The 14,667-nt window shown below is 40.6% G+C and overlaps 2 protein-coding genes across 2 annotated transcripts in view; one reads left to right on the top strand and one right to left on the bottom strand.

The window, feature by feature from the left end:
• The window catches only part of LOC133157562 (LIM and calponin homology domains-containing protein 1-like), a 32,693-nt gene extending 30,555 nt beyond the window's left edge, over positions 1 to 2,138 (top strand). The window contains exons 23-25 of the mRNA XM_061284198.1: positions 96 to 204; positions 341 to 443; positions 695 to 2,138. Coding sequence (XP_061140182.1) covers positions 96 to 204; positions 341 to 443; positions 695 to 720 — 238 coding nt within the window. The 3' untranslated portion in view covers positions 721 to 2,138. The remainder of the gene's footprint in view (positions 1 to 95; positions 205 to 340; positions 444 to 694) is intronic.
• Positions 2,139 to 3,229: 1,091 nt separating this feature from the next.
• phox2bb (paired like homeobox 2Bb) lies at positions 3,230 to 7,331 on the bottom strand. The gene is made up of 3 exons (XM_061286156.1): positions 6,983 to 7,331; positions 5,564 to 5,751; positions 3,230 to 5,166 (listed from the first exon to the last, which is right to left on the bottom strand). The coding sequence occupies exons 1-3, from the start codon at positions 7,221 to 7,223 to the stop codon at positions 4,717 to 4,719; spliced, it is 879 nt and encodes a 292-aa protein (XP_061142140.1). The 5' UTR covers positions 7,224 to 7,331; the 3' UTR covers positions 3,230 to 4,716.
• Between the last annotated feature and the right edge of the window lie 7,336 nt (positions 7,332 to 14,667).

Genomic DNA, 14,667 nt, shown 5'->3' with positions numbered 1-14,667 from the left:
AGCAAATAATGTACCAACTCTCGAGCTGCCTTTGTCTTTAGACTTGCTGAAGCAGCACGTAGGCTCATTGTTGCCGATGTTATTGCGATTTATAGGTCTGTCAGTGGCAAGAAGCTGTGCTCCAGCTGCGGGCAGCCGCTAGGCAAAGGGGCCGCCATGATCATCGAGACCCTCAGCCTCTACTTCCACATCGACTGCTTTAAGGTTAGTGAAGACATTTTCCCCAGGTTAACATATGTGCGAAGGGTCAAACTACGTGAAAAAGAAATATATGTGTTTTTTTGAGAAAGCGAGTTTTGGGGAGTGTTTATTATGTTAATTTCACTATTGTTGTGGTCAGTGCGGGGTCTGCAAGGGGCAATTAGGAGACATGTCCACAGGAACCGACGTGCGGATCCGCAGCGGCCTGCTCAACTGCCACCAGTGCTATATTCGCTCCCGCTGTGAGTTGCCCCCTCCAAACATCCTTCACACACACATGACTTGATTTTGTCCACATTTACATCGACCATAGTCGAATAGCTCTAACATGAACACGTGCCTGTAAAATAAATGCTACCACTCCACATTTTGAGAATCACTGACAAACATTCACCGTCGTCTAGCTAGCATTCATCCGTTTCCTTTTTCTCGTCTGTCTCCACCGTTTGTTGCTGCATGCTGAATGTTTGTGGGTCTCTCTTCCCCCCTCAAGCGGCCGGTCAGCCGACCACCTTGTGACGTCTCCAGTCGAGTTGAACCTGATCACCTGCCAAGCCCTGCCCTCCCGTGCAACCCCCATTCATCACGTGGGTCAATCCAAGATTTTTCATCCATATGAGTATCAACAGTCAGGACAGTCATTCACTCATATTGTCATTTTTACGAAGCACAATCTATTTGAATCACCATTCATCAAGTGTGGTTTTATTCATACATACTTTAATCGGATTTAATCTGGTTTAGGTGTTTCCTTTTTTTTTTTTTTTCTTTTTCACCAAGCGGCATCCATTTTATGTCACTCCCAAAAGCAGACAAAACGAGATGCAAATTAACCTTCACGACGCACAATACTGGATCTCTATTGGTGCATTTGTTATTTTGGATCAGCACTGAATTGTACACCTTATGTTGGAAATGTGTTATAATAATCCACAAGGCTTCCACTGACACACTTTTTGAATGTAATTCATGAGGGCAGTAACCGAATCCGCTACTTTAATGTGCCTTAGGAACAAAAGAACGACACAGAAAAAGAAACAAAAAAAAAGCATAATATTTTCATTTGAAGGCGATCGATCAGTGGCCAAATTGTCCTCGCATTCCTTCATTGCAAGTCGTCCACTTTTCCGCGTCGTTGATTTTGCAGTGATAGAATGCTCTTGTCCGTGAGGAAAATATACGACCTTTCGCTTAAACCGCGTCCCCGGGAATGTAGCGGGACCAATCAGAGCGCAGCAAATAAGAACAATGCTTTCCTGAAGTTTTTGTAAATGCATAGTGACACATAGGTTGAATGGAAATGTTTTCTTTTTAGGCTCTGGAAAAAGCTATATGTAGTCGTCCACAGTCGGTTGCATCTCTCAAAAAAAACAAAAAAACAAGTCGAAACTTGCCCAGAGTAATGAAAAACATGAATGAAGATATTCAATTGATGAAAGATAAAAGAAGCAGACAGAATCCAAACTAGCCCAGAAAAAAAGATGTAAAATATACATTACGCTATGCAGTCAACCACCATCACAGACTTTATGTTGTGTGAAACTTTTTGATCTCAGCAACAATAACTAGGGGGCTCTGAGCGAAAAGTCTATTGAACCTTTGCCAACTTTGTTTATTTTATTTTTTTAAATATATATATATTTTTTGCTTGGTTTGCATTTTGCGAGTCGGGCAGTGTGCTGCCGATGTTTAACAAAAAAGACTGCACGTTTAAGCCTACAACCAAAAGATACTGTAAAAAAATGTACAAATCAAAGCAATAGCCACTGCGCTTAATTCCTGGAGTTGTTGAGCATTTTCCATTTTCTCTTTTTAGCGCAGAGGCTTTCTCGTGTATTTATTGTAGTAGTCACCTGAACACCATATTTCGATGTATCTTTTCATTAACTGTGTCAATGCAATGACTGTATCTTTATAAATAAAACCATCCAAAGTCACTGTCTGTCGATATGTTCTTCTGATTTTGAGGCATTTCTCAGCAAGAGGCAAACTATTAGGAACAGCTCTCCCAAAGGTGAGTATTCGCTTTGTTTTTAATGGGGTGCAAGGAGGTGTCTTTTTGAATGTTTTTTTCTTCACATTTGGGGCAAGTTTTTAAGGTTAATTTAAAAAAAAAAGTTATTTTCTTCATAATTGATTTTTAATTCATCCATCAGGTCTTGGTCAGCCGGGAAAGAACCTGTTGAACTTACCCTAGTTTCTGTCGTGCAAAAACCTGTTTCTCCATATGAACCTTTGTTAATCTTTCATTTTCAACGAAGTAATTTTAATTTTGAATTGATTTCGTTTCTACAATGTTTTACATCACAGTTTGCATATTATATCATAATTTTACCTGAGTTAAAACTGTTCCCTTTAGTAAGATCATTTCATATATTGTTATATATCATTATATATATATATATATATATATATCATATATATATATATATCATATATATATATCATATATATCATATATATATATGATATATATCATATATCATATATATATATGATATATATCATATATCATTTCGTATATTTTACCCCCTAGCTTCTACCACAGTTGAACCAAGCTCACAGATAAGGGTAATAATCACGTTAAATGCTTTTTAAATGTGAGATTGTTCTAAATTAAAAAAATATATATATATATACACATATATATATATATGTATATATATATATATATATATATATATATTGATTTTTGCAAGCCTATTGATAGAAATATGAAATTGTGAACCTTTGCAGATTTTTATCAATTTTGGCTTCTTTGTTATGCAATAGCTGCTGGCCGAATTTAATTTCTGTCTAAAATCAAGCTTAAACCTTTACATTAATTAAAACGCTTTACCTAAAATGAACAATCGCCACCTGTTATATCGCTAATATCACTTCCCATCGCAAATTGTTACAGGAACTTGAACATTTCCACTGTTATCATGTACGTTCTTCACACCACAGAAGCTGACAAAGACATGACCAAGCCATTTTTTTTCCTATTATTATTTTTTGTATCATCAACAACCATTTCAATGCCTTGGAAAACTATGTGCACATGTAGAAATATTCCCTTCTTAAATATAAGCATCCAGAACCTAATAACATAAATAACCTTCCAGACAACAATGTTCACAACAAAGTGGGAGACTTAAAAACAAAAAGAGACATGCAAATTATATCCAAATAAATACAACATTTGCATACATTCCCTTTTTACCAAAAATAAATTCTTAGGGAATCCGACTTAAAATGAAGACTATACGTGTCTATGATTCAACTATTAGGAGACGCGAATACATATTAACACTTTACAATTGGAGCCACAAACACACTGTCATAGAAAGACACACAAAACATAGATTTATGTCCATGGGCGGGGCGGGGATTTGGAGGGGTGCTGCTGTAATTGTGCCTTTTTTTCTCATAGTGGACAATAAAAGAAACTTGATGAAATATCAAGTTTAAAAAAAAAAAAAAAATCATTTTCTTTCTGGTTGAATCCCACAAAAAGTCCAAACCTCGCTCAGATTCATGGAAACTGTATAAGGCTATGCAGCCTGCGTGCCGCATAGTTCATTCTGTCAGAAATAACAGAAATCAAAATGGCCTGCACTGAAATGCAGGCTCTTGAAAAGTTTGTGGTTGGCCGCATAGTCGTCGCGGTTCTTGCAAAAACTATGCCGTTGGGCGCATACTTACTTATTAACCCATCAGAAATTGATCACAGGTAAAGTCCACGTTCTATGCGCTGGCCCGTGAGTCTTGCAAAAATTTAAAACAGCCCAGATGAATGATCAAGTATGTGGCTGCCCGCATAGTCCAGCTAAACTGGATCGGTCGCAGTTTGTTGAATAGCCTAAATGTTGACTCAAAATTATAGTCCAGACAAAATGCATGCTCTTGCTAAACTAAAGCGACGTGACTGCATGGTCGTTGAAATTATACAACAATGTAAACCAGCCCGGATAAATGCAATTGACATTAAATTGTGCAGCTGTCCACGACCTCAGAAAAAATGAATGCGGTAAAAATTATGCGGTATTGGTCGTAAACTCTAGCCCGAGTAAATGCAAAATATTATTAAAAATAAGCAGCTGTCAATTGAATGCCTCAAAAATTCCCAAATGCAGCCTCCTGATGAAACTTTGCTCTGCTGCGTGGTCAGACACGTGTTTGTCATTTGTTGGGTATAAGCACTGTATTATCTGTGAATAATGCAATACTGTGAGCTCGCCAACGGTCCAAAAACAGTTGGGTCAAAAATAACCCAGTACGGGTCAAAAAGGGAACCAATTCGTGCGCGTGGGCGTGCACGTACTAAGCAATCCAAATTTGGGCTCTTTTGTACAAAACAACCAGATTTTAAGGTGTTTTGTGCAGTCGTGTTATTTTCGACCCACCAATCTTTCAACAATTTGCCAAATGTGCCATGAAATGTATTTTTGTCAAGCAAATGCCACACAAAAGGGAGACAAAACAAAAGCACTTTTGACTGTCAGTGTCCATCAGTCTGCGTGTGCACGTCAATTAGAACATGCTGCTTTTTACTAAAGCAGCCTTGGCTCCGTTCTGTCTCTGCAAGGACGACAGCACGCTGGCGAACGGCCCGCCCAGCGAGTCCGGGATGGAGGTGATGGTCCCCGGGGCGGTGGCCCAGCCTTGACTCGGTGCCGTAACCCCCACGCCCGTCACCCCCACCCCCATGCCGGACGACACGACGCCCTTGCCGGCCTCCGCCTGTCCGCCATTGCCGCCCCCACCGTTCACCTGCACACCGGTGGGGCTGGGGCCACCGCAATTAGAGGTGGGCACCGGGTTGGGGCCCCCCGTGCTGTCCGGGTCCGTGGATTTGGCGTCTTTGCTGTCGTCGTCCCGCGGGTCCGACTTTTTGCCGGAATTGGACTTGGCGGCGGCTGCGGCCGCTGCAGCAGCACGCTCCTGCTTGCGAAACTTGGCCCGTCGGTTCTGGAACCAAACCTTCAAAACAGCCCCAAATTTGTCATTAGTCAGTAGTTTTGTTGTTGGGTTTTATAGGAATAATATTTATAAGCACCTTTACATTATTTGTGTGTTTGTGTGGGGGGGGGGTAGTGGGGGGTCGTCGTTTAAAAAGAAAAGTGTGTGCTTTATTTTAATATATTTGCGTCTTTTAAAAAACAAATTGGTGGTTTGAGCTTGAACAGTTTGGGAACCCATTTGCTAAATAATATACAATGAAAACATGAGTTTTTAATCGTTAATTATATCAAATCAAATAAAAAAGTGAATTGGTGCATGTGTCTTATGCCTGCGCGTAATGTATGCAGTAAACCTTGCGTAATTGGAGCATTTTTAACTTGCATGCATTACTGCTCTTGACTTTGTGATTGTTTACCTGCACTCTGGCTTCGGTCAAGTCTATCTTGAGTGCCAGCTCTTCACGGGTGTAGATATCCGGGTAGTGGGTCTCTGCAAAGACCCTCTCCAGCTCCTTTAGCTGCGCGCTGGTGAAGGTGGTCCGGATACGCCTCTGCTTGCGCTTTTCGTTCAGACCCCCGTGGTCCGTAAACAGCTTGTAGGGCACTGCATACAATAGGAGGACAAAATGACGTCATGTTTTTTTTTTTGTTTTTTTTGCAGTAGGTCTATCGTGATATCAGGGATTCTGTAAAAAAAAAATTCGCAACATTTGTGTAATACAGTGTTTAGTGCGTTAAGCATCATCTAAATGGTGGACAATTTGTTCAATTGACTGCTTGCATTATAAATGTGATTATACTCAATTCTGTGTCGAGTGGTCATCAAGATTCGATTTCAATCGGGAATATAGAGTTAAAATCCGTTACAAACAATACGGGTTGTTGTGCGCCCAAAAAAAAAAACAATACCGGAGACTTTACGTGATATAATTGCTTTGAATGTGATCACTTAAGTGGATTTTTAATTGTTAATGCAGGTTAATTCGGTTGCATTCTGTGCGTAATAACCGTGCGTTATAGTCAAGTGGCGATATTGATTCAACTATACTCCAAAGTTGGATTCTGTTTGGATCTGCATGTATTTTTTTAGTTGTAAAAATGTAATTTAATTGTTTCGGATATCGTTCCGGTTGCCGTGCGTTAACTCAGCAGCGTAATAGTGTTGATATATGTTCAACTCCGCGTGGTGATAATCAAAGAGAGTTTAATGGTGAATTTTATTCTCTTCCAAATGAGTCCGGTTGCTCTGCCTCAAACCGTGAGTAATCACCTCTTGTGATGTTGCTAAATGTTATGAAACAGCATCAGAAGTGGGGTTATGTCCGTGATCATGCTCGTAAATGTCGTTTAATAGCGTCCAAAATGAATCTCGATGCCGTGCGTAATCATCCACGTAAATATATTAATTCCACTTTTTGAGGGAGTATAGATAATAATAAGTGTGTTCAAATCTGAGTCCAGTGATCGTCTATGTTCGCTTTTAATCGTAAATGTACTTGAACTCTGTCCTAAAATGAGTGGCTGCGCCGTGCGCAAGAGCGTGCGTAAGTTGTCAAAACTCGTCGCCTTCCGCGAGTACAGTGACTCCCAATTTGAGCGCCAATAATGAGTTTTGCTCTTTGGTTATCTAATTATTCGTCTCATCGCAAAGTAAACACATTACGGCAGCTTATGGGCTAATTCTGTTGGAGGCTTTCGGGTGTGACACGCGCGTAACCAAATTACACGCACGCAGCCGCTCCTAACGCGATAAATTCCTTCATTTGTGTACGCAAATTTGGCCCCGTACCGAGCGAGCGAGCGAGTGAGCAGTGACGCTTGAAAATGCGCCTTACCGGCCGCGTAGGGGCTGCTCTGGTGGTCCCTCAGCGTGCCCAGGCTGCAGGAACCGGGCGCCAGCGACGGGCAACCGCTGGTGGCCCCGAACGTGGTCCGGATGGGGTTGTACTGGAAGCCGCTGGCCTGACTGCACGAGCTGAAGTCCGCGTAGGCCGACGCCAGGCTCGACGTGTCCATGCCAGCCATGCACGACTCGTAGGCGGACGAGTTAAGGTAAGAATACTCCATTTTATACATTTGGGAAGGCACCCAAAAGCTGAAGATACCCCAGGTCGGCTTATGATGGCGGGTGAGAGGGAGGAGAACGTGTGAGGAGGTTGTTGGAGGGATTTTTTTTTTTCGATGTTGACTGCTCGGCGGCCGCTCCAGAAGTGGCCTCCTTTATAGCAGCCCAGGCGCGTTTTGTGAAAAGCCCCCTAAGAGCCGCCTTGCCGGAGGTCTCCAGAGCATATCGAGCTCATCAGAAACAAAAGCAGCGCCGTGCGCACGCCGCACTGCCTCCTTCCTTCCTCCTTCTTCCTCCACCGCTACCACTGCCGCCTCCCTGCTTTACATGACAATAAGTCATCAGTCTATTGGGCCCGTCGTCCGGCCGAGCTGCAGCATCATTGATCCCCCCCCCCCCCCCCCACACACACACACAACACCGCACCCACCCACCGCATCTCTAATTAGAATTTAATAGCGCCGCAGTATAGCAGAGAAGGAGAGCAGCCCTCCTTTTGCCCTTTAATTCAATCACAGCACTTGGAAATAATGAAAGTTGGGTGACGATTCTCCCTGATGCAATTTGCTCGCCCCAAGCTTTTAAAAGGCAGCCTGAGAACCTTTTGCCACACTTTCGCCATTTTTCTCTCTCTTGCCTCCAATGCGAATTACAGGATGCTCATCTGCTGAATATTTGTCCACATGATTCCATCTTGAAATGTTCAATGTCACGTTTTTGCCCCCCCCCCCCCCCCAACAAAAAACAAAACAAGGTTGTGTCACACAAGCATGTCGTCGTTTTGTGTATATTTCATGAGTTGCGACACAAAAGTCCATTTTTTCTGTGTATATTGTGATCATGGATAGAATTATATTAGCATTCTATTCTATATGAGTAATTGCCATGGTATTAAAAATACTGAAACATATTTTAGGAATTGTACATGCTTTTCTTTGGCATCACTATTCTGACAGTCAATGAGCCATTTTTCACCAGTGATTTATTTACAATCTATGAACCCCAATTACCATTCATGAATAAAAGGATACAAATAGATTCTTATTGAAATCTTCACCAGTAATAATATCATTAATATTTATAGTGTTCTACAAACTTCATGATGTTTTTCAAATCAATATTAATTTTACTTTTCCATTATTTGTCCACTAAACCAATTCTATCCCCCAACAACACTTGTAGTAAATGCATTTCATTTATTTGTATAATTTTATTTGAACATTTTTAGTACATTTTTTTGGGGGGGGGGCATGAAATATTCATGCCTATTTACAAGTGATAATAATTATTATTATTATCAATTCTTTCATAATTCGTTAATGTCTATCATTGGTGCAATTTTTTTGTCATGAAATGTGAATGATGAAACTATTACAACAACGAATGCTTTAAAAGTTTAATATATTATTTTAAAAAACATACAACAACTATAAGACCAATTATATAGTCGTTAAAGACATCAAAATGTCTCCATTGTGATTCAATCGACTTCCAAATTGTCTCAATTGCTTTTATTATTGCTTTTATGCGTCCCCGTGCTGCAGTAAACAGTCACCCCACTAATCAAACAATAATCATGCTGACACGCATTTCATGAGTATATTAATACAGATTTCACTGTCTTCACGCAAGTTCGAACACTTAAAATGCGCCATCAATTCAATAGAGCACTTTCCCGCATAAAAGCCAGTCGTGCAAATGCATTTCAAGTGCATCGTGTTTGTTTGCTTTAAATGTACTATTTAATTCATCCATCCAATAATTAGATAGATAGATAGATAGATAGATAGATAGATAGATAGATAGATAGATTGATTGATTGATTGATTGATTGATTGATTGATTGATTGATTGATTGATTGATTGATTGATTGATTGATTGATTGATTGATTGATTGATTGATTGATTGATTGATTGATAGATTGATAGATTGATAGATTGATAGATAGATAGATAGATAGATAGATAGATAGATAGATAGATAGATAGATAGATAGATAGATAGATAGATAGATAGATAGATAGATAGATAGATAGATAGATAGATAGATAGATAGATAGATAGATAGATAGATAGATAGATAGATAGATAGATAGATAGATAGATAGATAGATAGATAGATAGATAGATAGATAGATAGATAGATAGATAGATAGATGTGTATATATATAGATATATAGATATATGTGTAATATGTATGTATGTATGTGTGTGTGGGTGTGGGTGTGGGTGTGTCATTTATCTCGTAACTCCCCCAGTAGGTTTTGTGCGTAGGTTTTTTAGCTTTTTTTTTTTTTATTGTTTGCACAGCATATTATGGAAATGTTCTTTTTTTTTTCTGGCTTTTCTGCACACAAGCTGGTGCTTGATGGCCAAGAAGTGAGCTAATTCAATTACGGCAAGCCAAAAGGGCCGAATGGAGCACACCGAGCTCCCTCCCTCCACGCGTCTGGCGTCCAGCAAAAAGAGGGGGGAAAAGCACCAAAAATAATCGAATCAGGCTCAAAAGGAAGCACAAGGCCAAACGCAATTAAAAGCTTGCTTTTCTTTCGCTCTCTCTCTCTTTTATTCTTTCAGTCTATAGTCCACCGGCTCTTTTTTTCTTTGTTCTTTTTGAAAAAAAGAAAAAAAGCGTCTTTTTCCATGTTTACGCCTGCTGCAAGGAACTGGTCATAACATTAGGGACACTGGTCATACATAATATTAGGGACACCGGCACAAGGCACACAATGAACAAAACAAAACAAAAAACGGGGCTTTGATGTATTTACGTGTTCGTCTGTCGAGATTGATCAATATCATGTTGATGTCATTGCTTCAATTGATAATATAGCCTTTCTAAAATATTTGGAGTAAATGAATATAGATGTAAGTATACTGTACCTTAATATTTATTATTTGAATGAACAGAAAAATATTCAATGTCAATACTACGGTACTTTAAATTACAAACAATGAGACGGTTTATAGTAAAATGTAATATAAAGCAAATAATTAAAAAAAAATCTACATAGTGTATCGTTTATATTCTGAAATACAAAAACGTCAAAACAAGTAACAAATGTCTAGCTTTCATATTTTGTCATTCAAAACGATAAATAAATACAGATTGTTTTATTTGTCATCGTGCTTTTTGCAATTTTATGTCTTAAGATTTTGTCGGTTTTTAAATAATATTAACGTGGAAAATAGGAAACCATAGGGGGTCGAAAAGCAGAAAGAAATCCAAAAAACGTGGTAAAAAAAAAACTGGGAAGAAATTTAGAAAAATAGAAAAAATATTTCCAACAAACAGATCTTTTATCTTATAGAAAAAAACAGAAAAGCTATTCTGAAAAACGGGGGAATGCACCCCCACCAAAAATGCTCAAGAATAAAAGGATTTCTTTCCCCATGTGAATAGTACAAAAAAGAAGGACAAGAAAAACATAAAAACAGTGAATAGTCATGTTCGACATCAGTCAGTCATTAATTAAGCAACTCATGAAAAGTGAGTCTATGTAGTGGCCATTAAAGTTTCACATTCAAGTCCTCGTCAAAGGGAAGGCGGCCCCGCGAATATGTTCCTCACTTCAATAAATCACAGCACAATGCTTGGCACCTCCCCTCAATTTGACCGAGGTGCACTCTGATGCTGCATCCTCGTTGTCCGCCCGCCGCATAGGAATGCCGTTGTGTGTGTGTGTGTGCGTGTGTGTGTATGTGTGTATGTTTTGGGGAGGTGGTAACGAGTGATGGGAGGGGTCGTTCTGTCACTCTTCATTGTCATCATTGATAAGGCCTCCCATTCACTATCTGTGTGCATGTGTGTTTATAGCAACGTTTAAGCTTGATGTCTCAATTGGACACCAAGCAAAAAAAAGGGTTACATTATTTGCGCAAAAACAATAAATAAATGAATAAATAAATAGATAGATAGTCCATGTATCAAGTCCACTTGACATACAATCAAATTTTTAGGCCCTGGTACACACATAGAGAGCAAGAAGGCAGTCTTTGATAGTAGGTTGCACACACACACACACACACACTATAAAATATTGCATATTTGATTGGAAATGTGCTTTTTAATGCCACAAATCCCCTCAACAGCTACACAAAATGTCTTGTTTCAGACTCAGTGACAAATGTGACAACAAAGTAGCTGCGAGTTGTGTTCGAGAAACGTCGTGTTTCTCGGCATGCAGATGGAACGTGACATCTGGAGAAGACCAAAATTCAATTAGTGTGCGTGTGTGTGAGTGTGTGTGTGTAAGTGCGTGTGTGCGTGTGTGTGTGTGTATATAAGTGTGTGTGCATACACCAGCATAAAAATATGGCAGAGATGCACTCATAGGCGGCAGGTGGTGCAACGAGCCTGTTAGAATGTTATATGTCTTTATATGTCATATGTCAAAATTTTAGGGATTCATATCTTGAGCAGATAGTCAGCTATTTTTGTTTGAAGCAGGCATTTTAGGCAAATTCCAGAGCTTTGGAAAAACAAAAAACAGAAAAAACAATCCCTTTCACAAATCAAAATGTCCAGGAAATCAGGCATTTTTAGCAGCTATTTCGGGAAAATTCCAGTGGGGAGAAAAAAAAGTGCCTGAAGACAATTTCAGCTGTCAACATGAAACTTGGTAAACATGGTTATTATAATCGGACACACAAAAAATGTCTCAAGAACCGATACAAGACAAGAAGTCAGCCATTTAATATTGAAGCCATCATTTCTGCCAATTTTCTACGGGCAAATTGCGGCGCTTTGTATGTAAAAAAAAAAAAAAGACACCAGTTTTATCCATCAACACTAAATTAGCTGGACATAGCTGTCCAAAGCGCGCATGAAAAAGTCTCAAGCACCAACAAACAAAATTGAAAAGAAAGTCGGCCATTTTGGTTTGGTTCATCGAAGTGGTCTGACCATACGAAGGATTGGCCATAAAAAAGGCGGTGAGGGTGCGAGGGCCAAGAAGCAGGAGCCTCCTAAGCGCATCTGTCCCTCCATCAGCCTTTAAGTGACCAGGCAGAAGACCCGTGGTTGCTGCATTAGCATAGAAATCTCATTCCAGGGATGAGATCAGGAAATGTACGAGCCTCCGACGTGGCCTTGGCACGGCCGAGGGGATCAATCCCTAAATGACTCCAACCTCCACGTGGACATTAACGCAGGCAAATACCCATCGACCCGACGTCCAAATCCGATTTGGACGGAGGAAAAAAAGACGTGATCATTAAATCTCTTTGCCCGGCGTTCAGGAATTTGATTCATAAAATCGTCGGGATTAAATTCTTATCGGGAGCGCTTGTCATCGTTTTGGTCGGGCAGCTGCTTAACGCGACTGCTCGATGGCCTTCATAAGATTTCGGCTTGTAAATAAACTCGTAATTCAATCCTGGCTGCTCCACCACAACCGTGCCTTGTTTGCTGCATAGTCGTACTGTGCAGGGAGGCGCAGACATGGTGGGTGCACACCTTGTGATTTTATACACAAATTGAGAAGATTAAGCTCGTACATATTTGACCTTTATAAAATCTCGGTTCTGTTAGTGTGGCTCTTTGTTGGGGGGGTGAATGTTTTGGCTGGGGTATTGAAGGCTGAACCCTTTGTCCATGATTCCCAAAGTGGTGCGAGCACAACAGGGCTGCATGAATATTCTTCAGGGGGTGCACAAGAGTACAAATTTAATGATATTTATTTTTTTAATAAGCAGTGTGCATGCACCATCTGTCAAAATTTTAAAAGACTGCTTCAGAGCATGAATTACAAACGGGTGTGTGCACCACTGATGGTGCGTCAAATTGAATAATGATTATTTGAAACTCTCATTGTGATAATGATAATAATAATGACAAAGATAATGATACAGATGATGATGATAATTCAATATGAGAAGAATAAGAACACAAAAAGTTTGAAACATTTGGAAAAGGGACTCGCATACTAATGCACGCACCACTTGGAGTGAGGTAACAATATTACTTGGTGTTATTTTTTTCTTGTTGTTTTATTGGAAATGAGCAAATTCTAATATGAATTATACAGGATAGAAAGTTTTTCTTTTCATTTGTATTTATGTGCCAAGATGTAGAAGGCCGTGCATTTTTTAACGATTTTTCTGGAATGAGAATCGGGACATAGGAAGACACATTTTTATTTGTGCTGTTGTTTTCAAGAACTGTTTCAGGATTCTGAAGGGGATGCACGGCTTTAAACTTTCCGCTCTTGCGAGAATTCACCAACTGGTGCATGCACCCTTGGAAGTGCGCAAATTGTAATATCACTAACTACATACATATTTACATTTTTGTTTTGCTGTTTTTGAACGACTGCATTAAGATGGTGGTGCGCAGTTTGAAATAGCTTCCTAAGTGACTGGGGTGTACTAATTGTAGGAATAACGATATAAAGTGAGCAATAACAATAATAATACATTTAATTTTGAAAGCCCCATTAAAATGAATTGGTTGGGATGCTGACGACATTGCATGGGGATGCTGAAGGGGGTGCGCATATGGGCTGATGTATGGGGAAGGGCAGCGGGTCCTGTTTGCCTTCTTGTTGCCACACATTCCCTCCCAAATGTTTTTGAAAGCGTCTTGAAGCATCATCAGTTTTACGCTGGGAGGTCAAGGCATATTTTATCGTCCATTGCGCACCGCCCTCCCGCCTCCGCATGAGCAATCGACAGCGATTAGGCCTCGGCGGCCTCATAAATCAGCCGCGTGACCCGTTATTATTGTTGAATTCAATAGCTGTTGGGGAAGTGAGGGTCAGTGTCATTAACTGGCTCCCTCCCTCTCCATGCCGTGCACCCCACCCCTCCCTCCCACCCGATCCGCGGGCCCCCTGAAGGCATGTGGCCCCTCTATACAAGGACCTGCTGGCTAATAATGCCTAAAAGCTTAATCACACATGCATTAAGCGACAGACAGCGGCCTTTTGTGCGTGCGACCGGCTTTACTGGAATGAGGCGATTAATGGTCATCTGAGCGGCAGGCGACAAGGCGGCGCAGAGAATGATGGAGCGCTTTTTAATGGAGCTGTGCGGGCGGGCAGGCGGGGGGTCTCGCCAAGAGGAAGCGCAGCCGGGCAGGCCACAATTACAGTAGCCCCTCGTTTTTTGCCATCCATCATAAAATGTCAAGGTTGTCGGGTGTTATTCGGCGCTTTGTGATGTTTGTATGAACGCCCTCCCTCCGTGCGCGATGCATTATCATATGCAAGCACCTGCGTGACCCCCAGCAGCATTACTTTCATATTTGGATATGATCACTTGATTTGGCCTGCGGCCTCCACCTGCATCAACAAGGCGTCACGCTGCTCATTTGCTTAAGGCCCGTTAAGACATGAACCAGGCACATCACTAATAAGGAGCTGGGTGCATGTAGTAGGGGAAAACAGTGTGACTGCAAACATTTCCTCAGGGAGCTCTGCTCCAAAATGGCGGCATACAAGATGCAGTATAA

The sequence above is a fragment of the Syngnathus typhle genome, linkage group LG1, assembly GCF_033458585.1.
Source record: "Syngnathus typhle isolate RoL2023-S1 ecotype Sweden linkage group LG1, RoL_Styp_1.0, whole genome shotgun sequence".
Classification (NCBI taxonomy): domain Eukaryota; kingdom Metazoa; phylum Chordata; class Actinopteri; order Syngnathiformes; family Syngnathidae; genus Syngnathus; species Syngnathus typhle.
This window is presented reverse-complemented; position numbering and strand designations above follow the sequence as displayed.

What these genes read in the sequence shown, in the direction of transcription:
- phox2bb (XM_061286156.1), bottom strand. Translation starts at nt 7,223, where the DNA reads ATGTATAAAATGGAGTATTCTTACCTTAACTCGTCCGCCTACGAGTCG. An exon ending in GAGCAGCCCCTACGCGGCCG is followed by an intron (nt 5,752 to 6,982) that starts GTAAGGCGCATT and finishes TATTGTATGCAG; the next exon opens with TGCCCTACAAGCTGTTTACG. An exon ending in TGACCGAAGCCAGAGTGCAG is followed by an intron (nt 5,167 to 5,563) that starts GTAAACAATCAC and finishes GCTGTTTTGAAG; the next exon opens with GTTTGGTTCCAGAACCGACG.